General features: G+C 41.3%; 1 protein-coding gene across 1 annotated transcript in view; it reads right to left on the bottom strand.

The window, feature by feature from the left end:
* Positions 1-18,966, bottom strand: part of JPH1 (junctophilin 1) — a 177,111-nt gene extending 158,145 nt beyond the window's left edge. The window contains exon 1 of the mRNA XM_063451314.1: positions 18,423-18,966. Coding sequence (XP_063307384.1) covers positions 18,423-18,801 — 379 coding nt within the window. The 5' untranslated portion in view covers positions 18,802-18,966. The remainder of the gene's footprint in view (positions 1-18,422) is intronic.
* Positions 18,967-23,701: the final 4,735 nt, after the last annotated feature.

Below are 23,701 nucleotides of genomic sequence, written 5' to 3'. Positions count from 1 at the left end.
AAGATAGCATCAATGTGCGTGTGACGTCACGCAAACGATGCACACGCACCTTTTGGGGTCAAAGGCTATGTACAACCAATCATAGCCGTAGGAGGGTTATTTAAACTCAAAATAGCATCTGGTCATTGCCCTGTCGTGGTTTCCACTAGTTGGTTAACAAAGAGTGCGTTCCCATTCAGGTTTTTTTGGTTTTTGACTTTGACTTTCTCGTATTTCTGGTATCCTTGACTTTTGGCTTGTTTCCTCATTGTATCTCTTTCAGGTCCCTGACCTCGGCTAGTATTTTGACCATTTATTTACTTTAAGTCCGCAATTCGTTATCCTTGTTTATTGTGTATTACATACTTCTGCGTGTTGGGTTATATAGTAATCATTGGGTTATATAGTAATCGTGACAGATAGTAAATACAGATGTTTGACTCTAGGCTGAAAGAGGAATCAGGAGAATGACAACATCTCAACACTTGTCTTCTCAATATCACTTGCATCCAAAAGACAATTACAAATTCATTCAAGTACAACATCTATTAAAATCACCTCAGTTACAAGAGGCTTTAGTTAACAAAATGAACTTCACTAGAATTATTTATTACCTACCTAGAGAAGATAAAAAGTTTGAAATCTGTGTGTTGCTGAACAATTCAGGAACATATGTAGAATATGGAACACATACATTTATTACATGTCATTGTGTTATGAGAATATATTGTAAGGCTTTCAATTTTTAACCCCTTCAGGACGGAGTCAATAGTGCACGTTCTGATCAAAACAAAACGTAAACAAAAACTGGAATTTGCGCTATATGTCTGTTAAACCGTAATTCACCTCTTTCATATTAAATGCACCCACACTTATTATATATCATTTTGTTCAGGAGAAACAGGGCTTTCATTTCATATCAAATATTTATATACGAAACATAATTTATTATGAATAAAATTTAAAAAACTGTGAGAAATCTAAATTTTTTTTAAAAAAAAATTGTAGTTCCGCCTCACATTTTAGCTGTAAATGTCATAATACTGTGTAAATGTCATAATACAAAAAAATGCACATATTTGTAATCAGCGATGTCTCACGAGTACAACAGTACCCCCCATTAACAGGTTTTATGGTGTTTTGGAAAGTTACAGGGTCAAATATAGAACGTTCCATTTTCAAATTGAAATTTGCCAGATTAGTAATGTTACCTTTGAGACGGTGTGGTAGCCCAGGAATGAGAATTACCCCCATAATGGCATACCATTTGAAAAAGTAGACAACCCAAGGTATTGAACGTGGGCTATGTTTAGTCTTTTTTAGTAGCCACTTAGTCACAAACACTGGCCAAAGTTAGCGTTCATATTTGTTTTTGTGTGAAAAAAGCAAAAAACTAATATTTGGCCAGTGTTTGTGACTAAGTGGCTACTAAAAATTACTGGGCATACCCCATTTGCAATACCTTGGGTTGTCTACTTTTGCAAATGGTATGCCATCATGGGGGTAATTCTTATTCCTGGGCTACCATACGGTCTCAAAGGCAACATAACTAATCTGGCAAATTTCAAAGTCAAAAAAATGAAATGCAAGCCTTATATGTGACTCTCTAACTTTCCAAAACACCATAAAACCTGAACATTGGGGGTACTGTTATTTTTCGGGAGACTTCACTAAACACAAATATTAGTGTTTTAACCCCTTAAGGACCGGACTGTTTTTGCGATGTTGTACATTTGCGACCAGGCATATTTTTATACTTTTGTGGTGTTTGTGTTTAGCTGTAATTTTCCGCTCTCTCATTTACTGTTCCAATACAAATTATATATTGTTTTTTTCAGGACAAAAGGGGCTTTCTTTACATACCATTATTTATATAATCTCATGTAATTTAATTTTTTAAAAATGAAAAAATATGATGAAAAATTGAAAAAAATACATGTTTTTTGACTTTTATGTGAAAAATATTTTACTCATCTACAAAAGCGAATGAAAAAAACTGCTAAATAGATTCAAAATTTTGTCCTGAGTTTAAAAATACCCAGTGTTTACATGCTTTTTGCATGTTATAGGGCTATAAGTACAAGTAGGATATTGTGGTTTCAAAACATACATTTTTAAAATGTATCAATAGTGACATTGTAACACTATTATCGGTCATAAATCGCTGAATAACACCCCACATGTACATATTTTTTTTAAAGTAGACAACCCAGGGTATTCAATATGGGGTATGTCCAGACTTTTTTAGTAGCCACTTAGTCGCAAACACTGGCCAAAGTTAGCGTTTATATTTGTTTGTGTGTGAAAAAAGTAAAAAACTAAATTGACCGCTAATTTTGGCCAGTGTTTGTGACTAAGTGGTTACTAAAAAAGACTGGACATACCCCATTTGCAATACCTTGGGTTGTCTTCTTTTGCAAATGGTATGCCATCATGGGGGTAATTCTCATTCCTGGGCTACCATACGCTCTCAATGACAACGTAACCAACCTGGCCATTTTCAATGTAAAAATATTTGACCCATATATTTGACCCTGTAACTTTCAAAAATGCTATAAAACCTGTACATGGGGGGTACTTTTATACTCAGGAGACTTTGCTGAACACAAATATTAGTGTTTCAAAACTGGAAAATGTATCACAACAATTATATCATCAGTAAAAGTGCTGTTTGTGTGTGAAAAATGCAAAAAAAGTCACTTTCACTGACAATATCATCGCTGTGATATGTTTTACTGTTTTGAATCACTAATATTTGTGTTCAGCAAAGTCTCCCGAGTAAAACAGTACCCCCCATGTACAGGTTTTAGGGTGTCGTAGAACGTTACAGGGTAAAATACAGTGACAGCAAATTAAATTCTCTGGACTTTCGGCTTGGGTTGGCAGGCAGGTCCCTTAAATTGCAATCAATGAAATAACTTAATTATGTAAAAATATTACATAAATACGCACGTAGAATTTAAATATATATGCATATTTATATATTTGAAGTCTACGTGTATATTTATATAATTATTTATGTAATTTTGTATATGGACATATGAATAGTTCGTATTCTTTTTATTTATTTATATATACACATAGATATATATACAATTTCATTCTAAGTGTATTTTGATATAAATATATATATATATATATTAATATCAAAATACAGTTAGAATAAAATTTCGTATAGATATAATTTTTTTAAAATTTGTATTATTATTTTTACATGTTTAATTTAATTTAAATTACTTTTTATTTGTATTTTATAATAATATATATATACACAATATATATAGTTATTATATATATACGTGTGTAATTTAATTATAAGTGTATTTTTATATTAATATATGTACATATTAATATAAAAATACACTTAGTATGACATTATATATATGATATATAGACATATATTATATAGGTATAATATATGTCTATATATCATATATATATATACACATATATAATAATCATTTTTTGTATTAACTATAACAAATTTTTTTTTTGATTTTACACTTGCAGGGAGACTGCCTGTCAGCACAGACAGTCCCCCTGCAGGCAGATACTTGGACACCTATTGTGACCATGTGGTCGCCCTGTTGGGCGATCACATGGCCACAGGGGTCCTAATCCGCCATGGGGAGACTGTCTGGGCTGCAGGCAGTCTCCCCACACCGGGAGCGCCGCCGGGGGAACGACGGCGATCGGGTAAGTACCTCTTAAATTTAGGACGGTTCAGGACCGTCGTCGGTCGGCAAGGGAAAAATGCCGATGACGGTCCTGAACCGTCCTGCGTCGTTAAGGGGTTAAAACAGTAAAACATATTACAACAATAATATAGTCCATAAAAGTGCCGTTTGTTTGTAAAAAATGCCAAAAACATCACTTTTACTTAAAATATCATCGTTGTAATACAATTTACCAGTTTGAAACACTAATATTTGAGTTCAGCGAAGTCTCCCGAGTAAAACAGTACCCCCTATGTACAGGTTTTATGGTGTCTTGGAGAGTTACAGGGTCAAATATAGTGCTTGCAAATTAAATTCTCTGCACTTTCTACCTGTGTTGTCAGGCATGTCAATCAAATTTTAATTAATCAAGTCACATAATTATGTTAAAAGATTACTTAAATATACACGTAGAATTTTAATATATATGCATTTATAGGTATTTAAATTCTACGTGTATACTAATGTAATCTTTTATGTAATTATATGTATTTATCTCTCTCTCTATATATATATCTATATATATCTATATATATCTATATATATCTATATATATATATATATATATCTATATATATCTATATATATATATATCTATATATATATATATATGTGCGGTTATTTGTATTTTTTATATAGATAGATATATATATATATATAGAATGTCATTCTAAGTGTATTTTGTTACCAATATATAAATATATATATATATTAATAACAAAATACAGTTAGAATGAAATGACATATGAATATGTAATTTATTTTAAATTTTGTTTCAATATTTTATTTATTATTGTAATTATACGTATATATATATATATACATATATTATAATATATATACATATTATATATATGTAACGTCATTCTAAGTGTATTTTAATATATACATATACATATATATATATATATATACACACATATAAACAAAAATAGATAAGCAAGGCACTCCTCCTGGGTTTCTCTGAACAAAGATCAAAACTGCCTAGGTGCAATCCCGCGTTCCAATATATACAATCATAAATAAAGGGAGCACACTAGGACTTTTAAATCGTGAGAAAAATAGTCTTTACTGTATTAAATCATAATACAAATTCTGTGTGCAAAAAAAAAAAAAAAAAAATTCGACGTTTCGACCCTCCTGGGGTCTTTATCAAGATAAATCAAGACCCCAGGAGGGTCGAAACGTCGATTTTTTGCACACAGAATTTGTATTATGATTTAATACAGTAAAGACTATTTTTCTCACGATTTAAAAGTCCTAGTGTGCTCCCTTTATTTATGATTGTATATGTATAATATATATATATATATATATACACACACATACATACACACTTTTAATTTATTTTTTAACATGTTTAATTATTTTTTTTTTTACACTCCCCACCAGCAGGGGGACTGTCTGACATTTCAGACAGCCCCCCTGCTGGCAGATCCACAGCCAGCTATAGGGGGCCATGTGATCGCTCTTTGAGAGCGATCACATGGCCCCCGGGGGCCTCATTTGCCAGGGGGGGCTGCCTGGGCTGTCAGACAGCCCTCCAGAAGAGGATCGAGGCAGAGGTGAGTACCGCCGAGATCCTGGGGGCTTAAGCCGTTACGGCGCTCTATGCCGCCGCAACGGCTTTAAAGCCGCGACGGCATAGAACGCCGTAACGGCGTTAAGGGGTTAATTTCTGTTATTTTCTTATACATCACTTGACCTTTTACTCTACTATTTGTATAATTTAATTGTGCAATGTGATTTGTGAAATCTTATTGTATGATGGGCCCACTGTATGTCTCACTTTGCCAATTAAAAAAAAAAAAAAAAAACAATACTAAAACTGCTCACTCCCCACAGAATATAGTCCCTATCCTTCCTACCTCACAAATTTACACAAACTGCATTCACTACACACACAACTATATTCACTACACTAAAACATTGTATCAACTACACCCAAAAATACTCTGCAGCCACTATACACACACTGCATTCACTATACACACACACACACACACACACACAAATGCAGTGCATCCTTATGGACGGACTCTTGTGGATTGACTCGGGAGTCGACTGTGTGGGCTCAGACCTTAAACTGTGTAAGGGGCTAAATTTCTGATGGCAGCCCTGTGTACTAGGATCCTAATCTGAACAGCTGCAAAATCTAACATTTCCACATTAGTAAATGTTGGGATAAAGAAATTTTAAAAAGCCGACCAATGCCTAGCACTGTTAATAGTATTGAGTTACTGTTTACATTTTTTTCCCGGGACTTTATTTAGTTTCTTATCAAACTGGTGCAGCATATAATACTCCCAGTGGTCCAAAATACATAAATTAATATTCATTTGCTTTAATTTTATGACATCACATTTATTTACCGATTTGTTGCAAAAGCACTGAAAATTCAAATTTTAGATGTAGCATTTTTCAATGAATAAGTAAACAAAATTCTCAAAATCTAAGTATTTAATCTGGCAGTAAGTTTATATCTAAAGTTCAGGATATTTTACAGTGTGAATGCACCCTTTCCCTGATGCCATACTGAATTGAATGCAAGGGTCTCTTCAAATTGTATTAGTCATATACAAACAATGATTGAGTCATCAGATAAGCAGCTGTCCAAAATGTTTCTTGAAGCCTGCCTTGCAGAAAGAAAAGTAAAATGGAGGGAGGAATAAATAGATGACACAACACCCTCCAATTCTGAGGTGTTGGGTGACCTATGAATACCAAGGGTACAGTTGGTTCTCGTGTACAAGTTATACAAGTTACACAGACTACAGCTGCTCAGTTTGTGCAGTGCAGCTACAGAGTCCATGCCTTAAAAAGTGGTTTTATATATATATATATGTATTATTATTATCGCCATTTATATAGCGCCAACAGATTCCATAGCGCTTTACAACATTATTAGAGTGGGGATGTAACTATAACTAGGACAATTACAAAAAAACTTACAGGAACGATAGGTTGAAGAGGGCCCTGCTCAAACAAGCTTACAGTCTATAGGAGGTGGGATATAAAAACACATTAGGACAAGAAATAGCAATCAAATAAGGTGGGAGTGAAGCAGAGCTGGAGGAGAGAGTAGAGTGCTGCCATTTAGGAGAGAGCAAGAGACAGGTATGTGAGGTAGAGGTTACTCTGGGAGGCCATAGGCTTTCCTAAAGAGATGGGTTTTAGGGCACTTCTTAAATGATTGAAGAGTAGGGGAGAGACTGATGGCGGTAGGCAGGCTATTCCATAGTAAGGGAGCCGCCCGCGAGAAGTCCTGCAAGCGCGAGTTGGCTATACGGGTGCAAGCAGCGGACAGGAGATGGTCACAGGCAGAGCGGGGAGATCAAGAAAGGGCATACCTATGGATCTGTGATGAGATATAAGAGGGGCTAGAATTGTTCAGTGCTTTATAGGTAGGGGTTAGCACTTTGAATTGACTCCTATAGGATACCGGAAGCCAATGTAAGGTCTGACAGAGGTGTGAGGTGTGAGACGACCATCAGTCTGGCGGCAGCATTCATTACAGACTGTAGCAGGGCAATACGGCTTTTGGGAAGATCATTCAGGAGAGGGTTACAATAATCCATGCGGGAAATTACTAGAGCATGGACAAGCTCCTTGGTAGCATCTTGCGTAAGAAAGGGGCGGATGCAGGCTTTGTTTTTAAGATGGAATCTAGAGGGTTTGGCAACATACTGGATGTGAGGCTCAAAGGTGAGTCAAGTAGGACGCCAAGACAGCACGCTTGCAAGGATGGACTTAAAGCAGCACTGTCATGCCGAATCCCGTTTTTTTTTTTTTTTTAAACCCCCCTCCCGCCTCCCCAACATCCAATTGACCCACTAGTCACCCCTAAAAACCCCTAAGCCCCCCAGATTACCTCTTTTTAAATCTGTATCTTCTGCCCCGATCTATATTCAGGGCGCCGCCATCTTTGTGTGGGTAGGTGAAGTCCCTGAGGGAAACGTCATCTGCCCACACTAGACAGACTGTAAGATTTCCGCACATGCCCAGTGAAACACCTGGACATGCGAACGGGAATTTCATCCATTCATTCATCAGACAGACTAATGAATGAATAGAAAAAAATCAGACGAACAAACTAACACTGAGTATCAGTGTTCGTTTGTTCGTTCAGTTTGTTACAAGGAGGGAGCTACCGGCTTGCAGCTCCCTCCTTGTAATATGTTAAGATAGAAGCGGCAGGGAGCAGTGCTCCCTGCCACTTCATAAGCCCCCCATGAAAAAAAATTACATAAATTACAATAAGGGGGGGCGGACCTATTGTCCTCCCCCCCTCCCCCACCCTGAGCGGCGGGTGGGGACCATGAAGATAATGAGGGGGGGGACCTACTGTCCTCCCCCCAGGCCCCCACCCCTGAGCGGCAGGTGGGTGCCATGAAGATAATGAGGTGGGGGAACTTCTGTCCTCCCCCCCAGGCCCCCACCCCTGGGCGGCGGGTGGGGGCCATAATGATAATGAAGGGGGGGGACCTACTGTCCTTTCCCCCTGGCTCCCCACTCCTGAGCGGTGGTTGGGGGCCCAAAATAAAGAGTGGGGGGACACCTACTGTCCTCCCCCCCTGAGCGGTGGGTGGGGGCCCTAAATAAAGATTGGGGGGGACCTACTGTCCTCCCCCCGGCCCCCACCGCAGAGCGGTGGCCCTAATAAAACAATAAGGGGGAGGGACCTACTGTCCTCCCCCCCTGGCCCCCACCCCTAAGCGGTGAGTGGGGCCCTAAATAAAGATTGGGGGGGACCTACTGTCCTCCCGCCCCCCGGCCCCCACCCCTGAGCGGCGGGTGGGGCCCTAAATGAAAATCCCCCCCCCCAATAAAGGTGACTAGGGGTCCTAGTCACCCCCCCACCCACCACCCTAAAAATAGTGAGGGGGGAATAAAATAACTAACCTGTAAAAAAAAAAAAAAAAAACTTACCATTTGACGTGTTCTTTTTTCTAAAATCTTCTTTCTTCGGCCCCCAAAAAGGCCAAATAAAAATCCATCATACCCGTCGCACTTCAAATTCAAAAGAACTTTCCCACGCTGTGTAAAATTACACAGAGCACTCTGATTGGGTGGAGTGCTCTGTGTAATTTTTTTTTGCGCTCGTTTTTTTAGTGCGGCGGGTATGATGGATTTTTATTTGGCCTTTTTGGGGGCTGAAGAAAGAAGATTTTAGAAAAAAGAAGACATCAAATGGTAAGTTTCATTTTTGTTTTGGTGGGGGGGGGGGGTGAATAGGGGCTTGGGACCCCTAGTCACCTTGATTTGGGGGGGGGGGGGGTGTTTCATTTAGGGCCCCCACCCACCGCTCAGGGGTGGGGGCCGGGGAGGGAGGACAGTAGGTGTGTCCCCCATCTTTATTTAGGGCCCCAACCCACCGCTCAGGGGTGGGGGCCAGGGGGGAGGACAGTAGGTCCCCCCCTTATTGTTTTATTAGGGCCCCCACCCACCGCGCAGAGGTGGGGGCCGGGGGGGGGGAGGACAGTAGGTCCCCCCCCCATCTTTATTTAGGGCCCCCACCCACCGCGCAGGGGTGGGGGCAGGACACCAGCCGCGCGGGGGGGAATATAAGGTTTTTGTTTTTTTACAGTGAGCAGCTATAGGCTGCTCACTGCTTACTACACATGCCCCTACACGCGATATAGCGAGTAGGGGCATATTATTTACTAATACTAAGTAATCTTTATTTAGTATTAGTAAATTTGGCTGAAAGACCAATTTAGGTCTTTCAGACTTTTAGTAGATAGCTCCCTGATACTGCGGGAATTAGTTATCTACTAAGCGGCTGCAAGATGCAGCCGCGGCAATGAATAGGATCGGAGTTTCATTCATTAGAATGAAATTCCGATACGAACAAAGTGCCGAATTGCGTTCTAAAAGAAACGAACATACGGTTCTCATTCAGTTAGAACGCAATTCGGCAGTTTCGTCTAAAATGACAGGAAGCATCGCGGGAACACAGAGGAAAGGTAAGGATTATGGGAAAATTGCTCTGACCAGCGGAAATGAAGCACACTTTGCTCCTCCGCTGGTCAGAGCTGGTCAAGTGGAGGAATCCTCCATAAGGCAAAGAGTCCCTACTTTGTCTTATGATTTTAAAGAAAACTAAAGAAGACAGGAAGAAAAGAATAACAGATCCCGAGAGAGGGGGAGAAGAGGAAGAGATTGAGGAAAGTTAAGTTCGGCATGACAGTGCCGCTTTAAGTGGATACCACTAACTTGAAGGGAGAGTGAAAGAGGAGGGTCAGTATTAGGAGGAGGAAAGACAAGGAGCTCAGTTTTAGAGAGATTGAGTTTCAGAAAGCAGGATGACATCTAGTCAGAGATGGAAGAAAGGCAAGCAGTTACACGTTGCAGGATGGCAGGGGAGAGGTCCAGGGAGGAGAGATATATCTGAGTGTCATCACCGTACAGGTGGTAGTGGAATCCAAAAGAGGTAATAAGTTTGCCAAGAGAGGCAGTATAAAGAGAAAATAGGGGTCCAAGGACAGAGCCTTGGGGGACTCCAACCAAGACAAGATGAGGGGAGGAGGTGTCATTAGAAAAGGAGACACTGAATGATCGTTGGGAGAGATGAGAGGAAAACCACGAGAGGAGAGAGTTACAGAGACCAAGTGATTGAAGAGTTTGAATATGAACACACATATATACACACACACACACACACACATTAAATATCTCAAAATTAAAATAAGACCTTAATTTATAATGCTGTAGAGTTTAAAAAACAAATATACATCCTAACAAAGTCAAGGGGTCATGAGATCCTTGTATAAAATATCTACATTTTTGTAATGCTGTGGAAAAAGCAGCTAATTTATAAATAGAAAATCAGTTGGAGAAACGGAAAATAGAACACTCAGAATACTAAAAATGTAAGCTTGTGACTGAATAAGCTAATTAGAATGGAGACTAAACTAATCAAAATGCATTAAAGGGACACCAAGTGTCCCTGTCCCCTTAGCCCTGCAGCTGCAAACATTGTCGTTTTAGGGAAACTAATGTTTACATTGCAGATTTAAGAATGCTTCTAGTGGCTGTCTACCATAAAGCAAGTAAAGATGCTTTCTGCAGTTTCATGGAGTTTAACTTCGTGAAATGGCGCTGGATGTCCTCACACTGTGCATGATGACGTACAGCATCTTCAAATGCCCCATTGGAAAGCATTGTTTCCTATGGGGAAGGCCTAATGCGTGCTCAAGGTTATCCCGATCAGCTGAAGTCTGTGGAGGAGGAGCCCAAACAAGCACCGAGGTACACCGGCGATGGAATAAGATAAGTGTTTAAACCCTATATAATGCCAGGGTGGCGGCATTTTTGTATTCCTAATACTAAAGTTTTCTTTTGAAAGCACTGCTCTTGAAAGCACAAGACACGTGTAACAGGATATAATTTGTGCAGCATTGTACTATTATGTAATACATGATAAAATAAATAAAACACATAACCTCTTCCATTGCATTTTTTATGTAGCCAAACAAAAATGATGTGTATGGAAAAACAACAGCTAAGGCACAAAGGAAGCAACAAATGTATAAGGGACACTATATAGGCACCCAGACCACTTCAGCTCATTGAAGTGGTCTGGGTGCAGTGTCCCGGTCCCACTTAATCCTGCAATGTAAATCATTGCAGTTTTTGCGAAAATACAAAGATTACATTGCAGGACTAAGACTGCCAATCAGACAGCAACTAGAGGCACTTCGTGCTTGTTTTGCGACTAACTCAGGGGTAGTCAACCTTCTAATACCTACCGTCCACTTTTGTATCTTTGTTGATGGTAAAATTTCCTTACCGCCCACCAATGCCGCAGTAACTAATTTTACAGCGCAAGTGTGTTTTTTTTTTTTTAAATATGTACTTAAATTAATGGTTTTTTTTTTCTTTTTTTCTATGTGTCTGTGAGGTGCTGTGTGTCAGAGGTACAGTATGTGTAAGGGGACAGTGTGTGTTGGGTAGGGATCGACCGATTATCGGTTTTACCGATATAATCGGCCGATATTCGGTATTTTCGGCAATATCGGTATCGGCCAATAGGGATACCGATATTGCCGATAATACCAACCAGGACCGCCAGGCTCATTACAAGCCCGGCGGTCCTGGGGGGGCGAGCAGCAAGCGTTTACTCACCTCCCAGCAGCTCCTCCAGGTCCCCAGTGTAAATCTCGCGAGACCCGCGGCCAGCTCTGACGGCCGCGGGTCTCGCGAGATTTACACTATGGAGCTGGAGGAGCTGCTGGGAGGTGAGTAAACGCTTGCTGCCCACCCCACTTCCCTCCCCTTCCCCAGCTAAGCCAATGCCACTGGACCACCAGGGATTAACATATCCTCCCTCCCTGGCAAGGCAACAAGCAGGTAGGAGGGACAACTAAAAATAAACTATAATAATTAAATATATAAAAACAAAATAATTTAATATAAAAATTAAAACATTTTTTTTAATAAAAAAATGCCCCCTCACACACACACTATTATTATACACATACACTACACAAACACACTGTGTATATAATTCAGTGTGTTTGTATAGTGTGTGTGTATATATAATGCAGTGTGTTTGTATAGTGTGTGTATATATATAATGCACACTACACAAACACACACTGCATTATATACACACACACTATACAAACACACACTGCATTATATACACACACTGCATTATATACACACACACACTATACAAACACACACTGCATTATATACACACACACTATACAAACACACACTGCATTATATACACACACACTATACAAACACACACTGCATTATATACACACACACTATACAAACACACACTGCATTATATACACACACACTATACAAACACACACTGCATTATATACACACACTGCATTATATACACACACTGCATTATATACACACACACACTATACAAACACACACTGCATTATATACACACACACTATACAAACACACACTGCATTATATACACACACACTATACAAACACACACTGCATTATATACACACACACTATACAAACACACACTGCATTATATACACACACTGCATTATATACACACACACACTATACAAACACACACTGCATTATATACACACACACTATACAAACACACACACTATACAAACACACTATACAAACACACACTGCATTATATACACACACACTATACAAACACACACACACTATACAAACACACACACACTATACAAACACACACTGACTATACAAACACACACTGCATTATATACACACACACTATACAAACACACACTGCATTATATACACACACACTATACAAACACACACTGCATCCACTACACACACACTGCATCCACTACACACACACTGCATCCACTACACACACACTGCATCCACTACACACACATACACAGCTCCCCTGTCTAAACACACTGCATCCACTACACGTGGCATGTATATTTTGTGCATTTACCTTTAGAAATAGTTTTTTATTTTCCAAAATGGTAAATGTACAGAATATCGGCAAATTATATCGGCTATCGGCCTGAAAGTTCACAGAATATCGGTATCGGTATTGGCTCTAAAAAATCAATATCGGTCGATCCCTAGTGTTGGGTGCTGTATGTGGGTGAGGAGAGATCTCATCATCCCAAGAGGGCTTACAGCAAGGCTGGCTGGCTCTTCAGGGGACATAAAAGGTAGGTAGGGACCAGGTTTACTACCACTGGACTAACTGATACTGGACGTCGTCACACTCTGCAGGAAGACATCCAGCATAAGTTAAATCCCCTTAGGAAAGCACTGAAGCAAGGGAGGGCCAAACATGCATATTAGCCCCACTACAGGTGATATCAGTGGAGATTGGTGCTGGAATTGAGTAACTGTTGCAATGTTTATTTAACCCTTGAGGGGAAGGGTTCCCTGTAATAAATTGTGCATAAAAAAATATGTACAAAAGTAAAAAGGCAAAACTTTCTGTGACACTTTGATGAATCTCCCCATTACTTAAAGGGACACTGTAGGCACCATTGAAGTGGTCTGAGTGCAGTGTCAGTGCTTTCCTATGGGGAGGCCTAAGGCGTGCAGCATTTGCCACGCATGCGCATTAGCTCCTGCTCATTGTGGGACAGGGGGCGGAGTATTGACCCAGCGCCGAGGGACATCTGCGTTGGGGTATGGTAAGTAAACAAAGGGTTTTAAACCCTTTAACTGGGCGGGTGGAGGAGCGATAGTGCCAGAAATACAGCTTTGTATTCCTGGCACTACAGTATCCCTTTAATTTTGCATATTTTCTATATGCTCTATGCTGACTGCCAGGTACAACTAACACAGCTTATAACAATGATCCAAGATGTAGGCATCCATTTACAAGATAAAAATGTGTGAATTTCCACATTTAATTTTATTTTCACACCTTACAAATACATATTTGTTACACATAGTGATAAGCAAAACATAATATTAAAAATTCTGAGAAATGACAGTTTCCCTTTAAGCTACTCTGACTGTGTAGACCAGGGGTACTCAGATGTTTTAAAACTACAGCTTCCACTATGCTTTGTCATTCTAAAAAGGTATGCAAGGCATCATGGGAGTTATAGTTTTAGAACATCTGGGGACATACCTTTTGGGCAGCCCTGGTGTAAACAAATGAAAAGAAGATAACGTTTTTGGTCTGGCATTGGTAGATGATTACCATAATAATAGTAGCTAGATCTCTCACAAACATTTGATAGAAAAACTATTCCCTTAGATTTTTAATGGCCGATCTTAGTTTGTATTTTTTTTTCTTGGTAATCAATTGGTTAAATGGAAACTCCAGTGCCGGAAAACAATCCGTTTTCTTTGCACTGGAGGGTCCCTCTCCCTCCCACCCACCAATCCCCGGTTACTGAAGGAGGGAAAACCACTTCAGTCACTTACCTGAGGCAGCTGCGATGTCCCTTGTCGCTGTCTCCTCCTCCGCGCCGTTCCTCCTTCTGATTCCGTCGGCCGGTGGGCGAGACTGATCCCGCCCACCGGCCGAGGAGACCTAATGCGCATGCGCGGCAATGCCGCGCATGCGCATTAGGTCTCCCCATAGGAAAGCATTGAAAACTAATTTCAACGCTTTCCTATGGGGAAATGAGCGACGCTGGAGGTCCTCATACAGCGTGAGGACGTCCAGCGACGCTCTAGCAAGGAAAATCCTTGCTAGAAATCAGGAAGTGACCTCTAGTGGCTGTCTAGTAGACAGCCACTAGAGGTGGAGTTAACCCTGCAATGTAATTATTGCAGTTTATAAAAAAAACTGCAATAATTACAGTTGCAGGGTTAGGAGTAGTGGGAGTTGGCACCCAGACCACTCCAATGGGCAGAAGTGCTCTGGGTGCCTGGAGTGTCCCTTTAACACTAGATAGAGTAATAAGAGCAAAACATTATTTTCAAATCAATAGCACTCTATGTGTTAAGTGTTATAGGCAAGGGCAGACAATGTCTAAACCAGGAAATAAGATAATTGGCACATGGATTTGTAAAGTTGATGATGTTGATTACCAAATTGGAATATGGAGAGGTATTAGCAGTAGAAAGAGGGAAGTGCTGATGCCATTGTACAGAACACTGGTGAGACCTAATTTGGAGTCTTGTACGCAGTACTGGAGACCACATCTTCAGAAAGATATTGATACCTTAGAGAGAGTTCAGAGAAGGGCTACTAAACTGGTTCATGGATTGCAGGATAAAACTTACCAGGAAAGGTTAAAGGATCTTAACATGTATAGCGTGGAGGAAAGACGAGACAGGGGGGATTTGAGAGAAACATTTAAATACATAAAGGGAATCAACACAGTAAAGGAGGAGACTATATTTAAAAGAAGAAAAACTACCACAACAAGAGGACAGTCTTAAATTAGAGGGGCAAAGGTTTAAAAATAATACCAGGAAGTATTACTTTACTGAGAGGGTAGTGGATGCATGGAATAGCCTTCCAGCTGAAGTGGTAGAGGTTAACACAGTGAATGAGTTTAACCCCTTAAGGACACATGACATGTGTGACATGTCATGATTCCCTTTTATTCCAGAAGTTTGGTCCTTAAGGGGTTAAGCATGCGTGGGATAGGCATAAGGCTATCCTAACTATAAGATAAGGCCAGAGACTAATTAAAGTATTTAGAAAATTGGGCAGACTAGATGGGCCGAATGGTTCTTACCTGCCGTCACATTCTATGTTTCTAATAATTCTCTAACTCAGCTATTTTGGCTTAAACATTTTAGTGAATAAAGAGTCTAGTAAACATACGTCACAGGGTTAGTATTCTCCAAGTTATACGCAAATAGTTAATGTAAAGGTCTTATCTAGCTTTAGTCCTGAGTCTTTAACTACAGGCATTCAAATGCTTTGTACCTTATTTTTGGGGAGAAATTAACTGTTTTTGTCACACTGATTTTACCAAATACATTAGAGAACTATGGCTCCTGATCAAAAAATAGTTAGTTATTCACTTAGAATAAAGAAAATAATGCTATTTGGTCTCTGCAAGACACACAATCTGTCACAACAACTGCAAAATAAATAAATCAGAGAGACAAAGTATAACTCTAAAATCCACCTTGTTTACTGTGAAATTAATTTGCTGTGCTTTGTCGGTTTCTAAAATATTATGTTGTGCAACCAAAATGCCTTCAAATATCTAAACTCAATTTTAGTTTCTTTACAAATTTGCTATTGAACATATCTTTGAGAAAAATTACTAAAGAGTACAACATTTAGTACAAAGCAAACAAAACAAAAAACCCTAAAACATTAAAGTCTATTTTTAATACCAGGGCTAAATTGCTAAACTTATTGCATTTATTTTATTATTTTATTTATTACTGGTATAAAGCGCCAACAGATTCCGCAGAGCTGTACAATTAGTGGAGAACGTACAATATACCGGTACACAGACAAATACAAGAGGTAGAGAGGGCCCTGACCGTAAGCTGATAACTAATGTCTTATTTCCAATAAACTGTATTGGTTTTCCAACCAAGTGCTTTGCAAATTAAAACATGCTCTTGTTCTTTGGCTTCCCAGTAACATTAAATGCTGTGTAAAATTATAAATAAAGCATTCTGCTGCACTTGGTTTACAGAAACATGATATTAATCTGCACCTGTTACAAAAACACTCAGAAGTATGCTTGCTTATAATGGAGAACTGCAATACCATTCACAAGTATGGGACTAACAGCAAATGAGATAAGTATTCTAATGGAGGGAAGGAAAACACATGTCCAAACAAGGGGAAGGGGGAAAACCAGTAGTGACACATCCTTTTGTTAAAGCCTTCTTAAAGTAAATATATTCCAGAGGAAATGTGCATAGTCTCAAATAAACCCAGTTTTTTTTAAGAAAAAGAAAAAAAAAAGTGACACTATCACTTTGGTGAAGAGGACCTTTAGCAATTAAACCTCTTCCAATCAAAATATCCCAAATGTGTCTGTTAAATAATGTATTAACACTGGTGACACAGCAATTCATTATTTTAGAGTAAAAAGTATTGATTTGCTAATAAGTAACACATGACGGGGTTGAGAAAATGGCACATGCAAGGAATCTATTTGTAACCTCTTAGTTCATATAAAATATATAAACACTAGGTTTTAAATAAGTGTACCATACTTAACACGAGCTTTACAAGTATTCAATTTCTCGTTAAATATCACAATTACAGTTGGAGATGATTTGTAAAAATGTTCAAGCCAGATAACCTTATCTTTGAGCCAACATGAATTATCGGGTTGCTAGGTTAGCATGTGCAGAGTTTTATATAATACACTAAAAATGTTAAGAGACTGTAGTTTTAGGATACCTGAATCTTACTGAGGAGCTAGGCAAACAGGCATAATTAATAGTGGTGTATTCCCCAAATTGTAGTAAACTGAATACAACAATAGCTGATTTGTAAAAAAAATAAATAAAAAAAAATCCCAGATTATGTTATCATAATTTTGCACAGTTTGGAGCTTAGTGAACAAACACTAACAGAGTTCTGTATATGATACTAAGCAAATGTAGAAAGCAAGCATTTTTGGATCCCTGAATCTTAATGAGGAACAGGCATATTCAACAGAGTTCTGTGCAAGTGACGAAAGAAATGTTAGGAGCCAGCATGTATAATTTGAGGACCTTTGGATTTGACTTTCATCAAGGCCTTTTCAATTGGACACGGCAGGTGTCAGAGTTTTGGGAGCAGTGCTTTCTGCTTTAACTGTTCAAACCCTGTTTATGCAAACTTCTTAACTACACCATAAATGATTAGAGCCCAAAGCAAGAATGAAAGCAGTAAACAGATAGATGGAGGTGGCCAGGATCCACGCGTTATACATTATCTATGGGGTTAACATCTTCATGTGGGAAGTAGCCCACAGATTGTAAATACATACATACATATATTTTTTTACATTAACCACGTGTTAAAATTTGCTGTCATCCCAATCTGGTCTCTAAATACATTGTCAGCATGGAATATCTTCTTTTTCTTAAGCTTCGTCTGCTCTATGCAGCTGCTCATTGAGTGAGTAAATACATTTTTGAAATATGATCTTTAACCCCTTAAGGACACATGACGTGTGTGACACGTCAAGATTCCCTTTTATTCCAGAAGTTTGGTCCTTAAGGGGTTAAAGAACAGATTGTTATGACGACATAGACCATCATCAGTCATTAAGGGGTTAAACTCCACCCAGGGCATTAATCACCCCAGGATATGTGCTGGACCACTTCCGAGGGCTTACTCACCTCCATCTCCGTAAGTCTCGATACCATAGCCATCCTGCAGTCCATTGCTCCAGGTGCCCTCATACCTGGCCTGAGTGGTGAGACTCTGCCGGACCCCGTAGCGCCCCTTGAAGCCATGAGACCATTCCCCCCTGTACATCCACCTGCCCTTGGTCTCCACGCCCAGCCCATGCCTCTTGCCCTGAGCCCAGTAGCCTTGGTACAGGTTGCCACTCGGCCAGGTGTAGACGCCAACCACTTCGAAGCCATGTGACCAAGAACCAGAGTACTCCCCTTGGCCCTTGGGGCCCGTGCATATGCCGTGCCCATGGGCTTTGCCATCTTCCCAGCCGCCACAATAGGTGCCGCCATCGTCGAAGTCGAAACGTCCACCCGTCATTCAGGGGAGCAGTGTAAAAAGGGCTCCGGGCTGAGGAAGCGGGGCTTGTGCTGCTGCAGGCAGAGCGTGGAAGCTCACAGTGTGTGTAAATCTGCACCCTGTCTGATAATGCATCCCCTGGCTTTCAGCAATCTTCAGGTCTCCACCCACTGTTCAGCCTACTCATCACTATACAATATACAGGCTGCTAGAGGCATGGACTGACGAAAAAAAACAACACTCAACCCAGAACACTGAGAAATAACTCCACCCATTGATCTGCCCACTCCACTATACAGTCTACCAGGCGGATAGCTGGAGAAACAGAATGGGAAATATAATTCAGCCCACTATACACACCCCCTGATCTGCCCACTCCACTATACAGACTTCCAGAGGGAATAGGTAGCTCTCCAGCTGTTACAGGACTACGACTCTCATATTGCTTTACCAGCAGGAAGGATAGCAAAGTGTCTAATGTGCTGTACTTCAGCAACATATTGAGATATATTTCCTGATCACCGCTGGAATTGGAACCACTGTTTAAATCCCAGGGCATGCAGGATCTAACAGAGCAATACTGTAAGGGAAACTGACCTAAGAAACACTGGAAGGGACACCAGGACTGTGTGATGGACAGAGAGACTGTGCCATGTCTAGAATGGAAGCTTATATGAGCAGAGACCTCTACACCCTCTGTTTCTGTGCGGCCAACTCGTATTGTTACAAATACATTTCTGTTAGTCCACCTATTGTACAGCGCTGTGGAATTTGTTGGCACTTTATTATTATTAATAATAGTGTGAGGGACAGAGATACATTGATACAGTGTGAGGGACATCGAAACCTGTCACAGTGTGAGAGAATAAGAGACACTGAAAGGAAGAGAGTGAGACAGTCACAGTGTGATAGAAAGAAAGACAAACACTGAAAGGGAGATTGTCAGTGTGAGGAAATAAGATAAGAGACAGATACTGAGAAGAGACAGAGAGACAGTCACAGTGTGAGGAATAGAGAGACAGGGATACAGTGTGAGGGACAGTCAGTGTGAGTTATAGAGACAGGGATACTGTGTGAGAGACAGTCAGTGTGAGGAATAGAGAGACAGTCATACAGTGTGAGAGACAGTCAGTGTGAGGAATAGAGAGACAGTCATACAGTGTGAGAGACAGTCAGTGTGAGGAATAGAGAGACAGTCATACAGTGTGAGAGACAGGGATACTGTGTGAGACAGTCAGTGTGAGGAATAGAGAGACAGTCATACAGTGTGAGAGACAGTCAGTGTGAGGAATAGAGAGACATGGATACTGTGTGAGACAGCCAGTGTGAGGAATAGAGAGACAGCATACTGTGTGAGAGACAGTCAGTGTGAGGAATAGACAGTCATACAGTGTGAGAGACAGATTGGGTCACAATGTGAGGGAATAAGATACAGGGAGGCTGTGAGAAGGAGAGAGACACTGTGTGTTGGACAGACAGACAGACAGTCATTGGTTTCCTAGGTAGCAGAGTAGCTACTTTCTCCCTCACTGTCACTGTGCCTGTCAGCTGCCTCCATGGAGTGAGGGGAACGGGGTGTGGCGTGCCCGAGGTGTTACGTCAATCAGCAGACTGTGCACCAATCAGAGGATGGACAGGCAGACTGCACAAATCAGACAATGGACAGGCAAACTGTGCACCAATCAGAGGATAGGCAGGGAGACAGTGCACCAATCAGAGACAGGGGCGGGCATTGTAAGCTGTGGTAGCTTTAACTCTTAGTGTGCGGGTTCCGCAGCGATTTTTGTATCGCTGGTTCATGTGCTATCACCGCGAGCCGAGCATAATGGAGGCAGAGCATGGCTTGGGCAGCAGCTTTCATGTTAATAATAAGTGTAATATGACACAATATGGACAAGCCCAACATTCCCCAATGTTGCATACAAATACAGTAAAGAGTGAATGCCGGCCGGGCATCCTCGGCAATTTCCGTGACTCCGCCCACATCACCCAACGCTATCCTTGTATGCTTTGAGAAAGCTGACGCCCAGCCTTCCTCGGCAATTTCCGTGACTCCACCCCTTAGCCGGCAACGAAAAACCAGTTGTGGAATCGTAATGGCCTGGCATCCTCGGCAATTTCCGTGACTCCGCCCACAACGAAATCAGCTGCTCCTCATTATACCTATCCGTTTCCTAGTACAATAGCCACAAACAAGCCATGTGCTCAGAAAAAGGGAGTGGATGAGTTGATATATTTTAAAGGGGGGGATTAAAAGGACACTTCAGGTACCAAAACAACTTCATCTAAATGAAGTTGTTATGGTGGCAGTAACCCTGGGTGCACTCTTACCTCGAGGGGTTAAACCATTCTCAAACGTGTTAACTCCTAAATTGCCAACAGCTGCGATTTCATCTTTCCCCCAGGCATCATCAGTTTTCTTAAAGGGACACTATAGTCACCCAGACCACTTCAGCTCAATGAAGTGGTCTGGGTGCCAGGTCCCCCAGGTTCTAACTCTTCAGAGAAACTGCTATGTTTACATAGCAGGGTTAATCCAGCCTCTAGTGGCTGTCTTCCTGACAGCCGCTAGAGGCGCTTCTGCGACAGATCCCGGCGCGGGATTAAGGTAAGCGGCTGAAGGGGTTTTAACCTCTTCAGCCCAGCCACAGGGGGGCCCTGAGGGTGGGGGGGGGGGGCCCTAAGGATTATATAGTGTCATGAAAATGAGTTTGTTTTCTTGACACTATAGTGATCCTTTATTTTTCCTTACAAGAAGCGCAGAGTGCCTCCTTGCAGGGGCGCTGCTGATTGGCGGTCAGCTGACCCTCTCAGCCACTTTGTCTCCCCATTCGCTAAACTAGCTTGGAAAGAAACCTACCTGTTGTTTTTGTGCCTGGAGTGTCCATTTAATGGTTATGGGGGAACAGTAAAAAAAAAAATATATATATATCCAGACTATATACTAAAGTGAGTATTTATATTTAAAGGATCACTATAGGGTCAGGAACACGAACATGTATTCCTGATCCTATAGTGTTAAAACCACCATCTAGCCCCCCTGGGCCCCTCATGCCTCCATAAATATAGCAAACTCTTACTGTATTGAAGCCAGAAGCTGTAGATCTGCATGCTGTTTGCCTAAAAAAAAACAAGCAGACTGCTGACATCATCAGAAGTGGTAGCCTGATCCAATCACAGTGCTTCCCCATAGGATTGGCTGAGACTGCCAAAGAGGCAGATCAGGGACAGAGCCAACAAGATTCAAACACAGCCCTGGCCAATCAGCATCTCCTCATAGAGATTAATTGAATCAATGAATCTTGTAGCGGAGCTGCAGTATTTTTTTTTTTTTTTTTTAGTGGCTCGAACCGACATCACCTCATGCAGAATTCCTAGGGGTTCTTCTGCTTGAGCGCTCAGTATCTCTTGAGCGGCTGGCTCCAGTTGATAATTGTGGGCAGCAGCCCTTGGTGCCAGGTTCTGTCGGACTTGGTTCCATGCTTGCCTGCTCCTGTTCTGGGTGCAGTCCCGGGATATATGTCCCCACTGCTTGCAGGTGTGGCATTGTATGTTATCCCTGCCGTTATAGCGGGAGGTTGGCGGTGGATTCCCCTGAGATGGACAAAACGGGGTTGCTGTGGGAGCAGTAGGCGGTAAAGTACTGGGTTGTCCCGTGGGTCTAGGGTAACTCCTAGTTAGGTGCCCGTGATGCTTTCTCGCATCAAAATGCTGGTCAGCTAATCTGGCTGCTTCAGTTAGGGTGAGGGGTTTTCGGTCTCTCACCCATTCTTGTGCCTCTGGGGTCAAGCCGTTAAAGAATTGCTCCAGCAGCATCAGTTGGCGCAACTCCTCCATAGTGGTAGCTTGGCTGGCTTGTATCTACCCTTGTGAGGCTTGATCCAGCTTGTGCGCCCACTCCGCATGTGAGTCTTTCTCTGGTTTGCGCAGGCCTCTAAACTTGCGCCGGTATGCCTCCGGGGTAATGGCATATCTTTCCAGTATCGCCCTTTTCACCTTGGCGTAATCCTTGCTGTCCTCTCTGGGTACAGCGTGATAGGTTTCTGCTGCCCGACCGGCCAGCTTGCCTGCCAGTAACGGCACCCATACTGTCTGTTCCAAATCATGTAAATCACATAGTCTCTCAAAGTCCTGCAAGTACCCATCAATCTCATCCTTCTCCTCGCAAAACATTTTAAAGGCACGGTGAGGGATTTTGGGTTTTACCTGATTGTAGACCGAAGCAGTAATGGATTCAGCTCTGGAGGGTGCATGTTGCGGACTGTGTGACATCACGTACTCCTGTACATTCGCCATCACTATGGACAATATGTCCTGCGGTACAGGTTGGGGTAAGAACTCCAGCCTGGTCCTCATTTCCCTCTGGTAGAGGGTCTCTTCCATGGCTGGTGTGGGGTGTAGCGCTGCGAGCTCGGTCTCCCTCCATCAGTTCGGCAATCAGCACAGCTTTAGATTTGTTGCTGGCTATCTTACCCCTGGCTTCTAGCAGTTCCTTTAATGTCTGCCGCTTTAATGTAGAATAATCCGTATCCATTCACTTCTGGGTTCGGTTCTTTTGTTGTATTCTAATTGCCATTCCCTTTTCCTGTTCGGCACTTTCTTTTGCACGAATCACGCTTTTCGTCTGTAAGGTCGGATCCCGTCGCTTGCCACCAATTGTAGCGGAGCTGCAGTATTAAAATCCACGATCTCCGCTGGTAAAGAGGGTAATCCACAGTCAGCGCTGAAAAGTAAGGCAAAATCCCAAATCCCCCAGTAACCGGACGAAACACAGTTCTGGGAGTCAACTGAGGTCTTTATTCACATGCTTCCATATTTATGCAATTCCCCATGCAAGGGGTTTCCTGAGTCACATCACATGGGGTATTACAGGAGTGGACTACATGGGAAACTTAAATTACAGAGCATTTCTCCCATCAGG

The sequence above is a fragment of the Pelobates fuscus genome, chromosome 4 (assembly GCF_036172605.1).
Source record: "Pelobates fuscus isolate aPelFus1 chromosome 4, aPelFus1.pri, whole genome shotgun sequence".
NCBI classification, from domain to species: Eukaryota; Metazoa; Chordata; class Amphibia; order Anura; family Pelobatidae; genus Pelobates; species Pelobates fuscus.
This window is presented reverse-complemented; position numbering and strand designations above follow the sequence as displayed.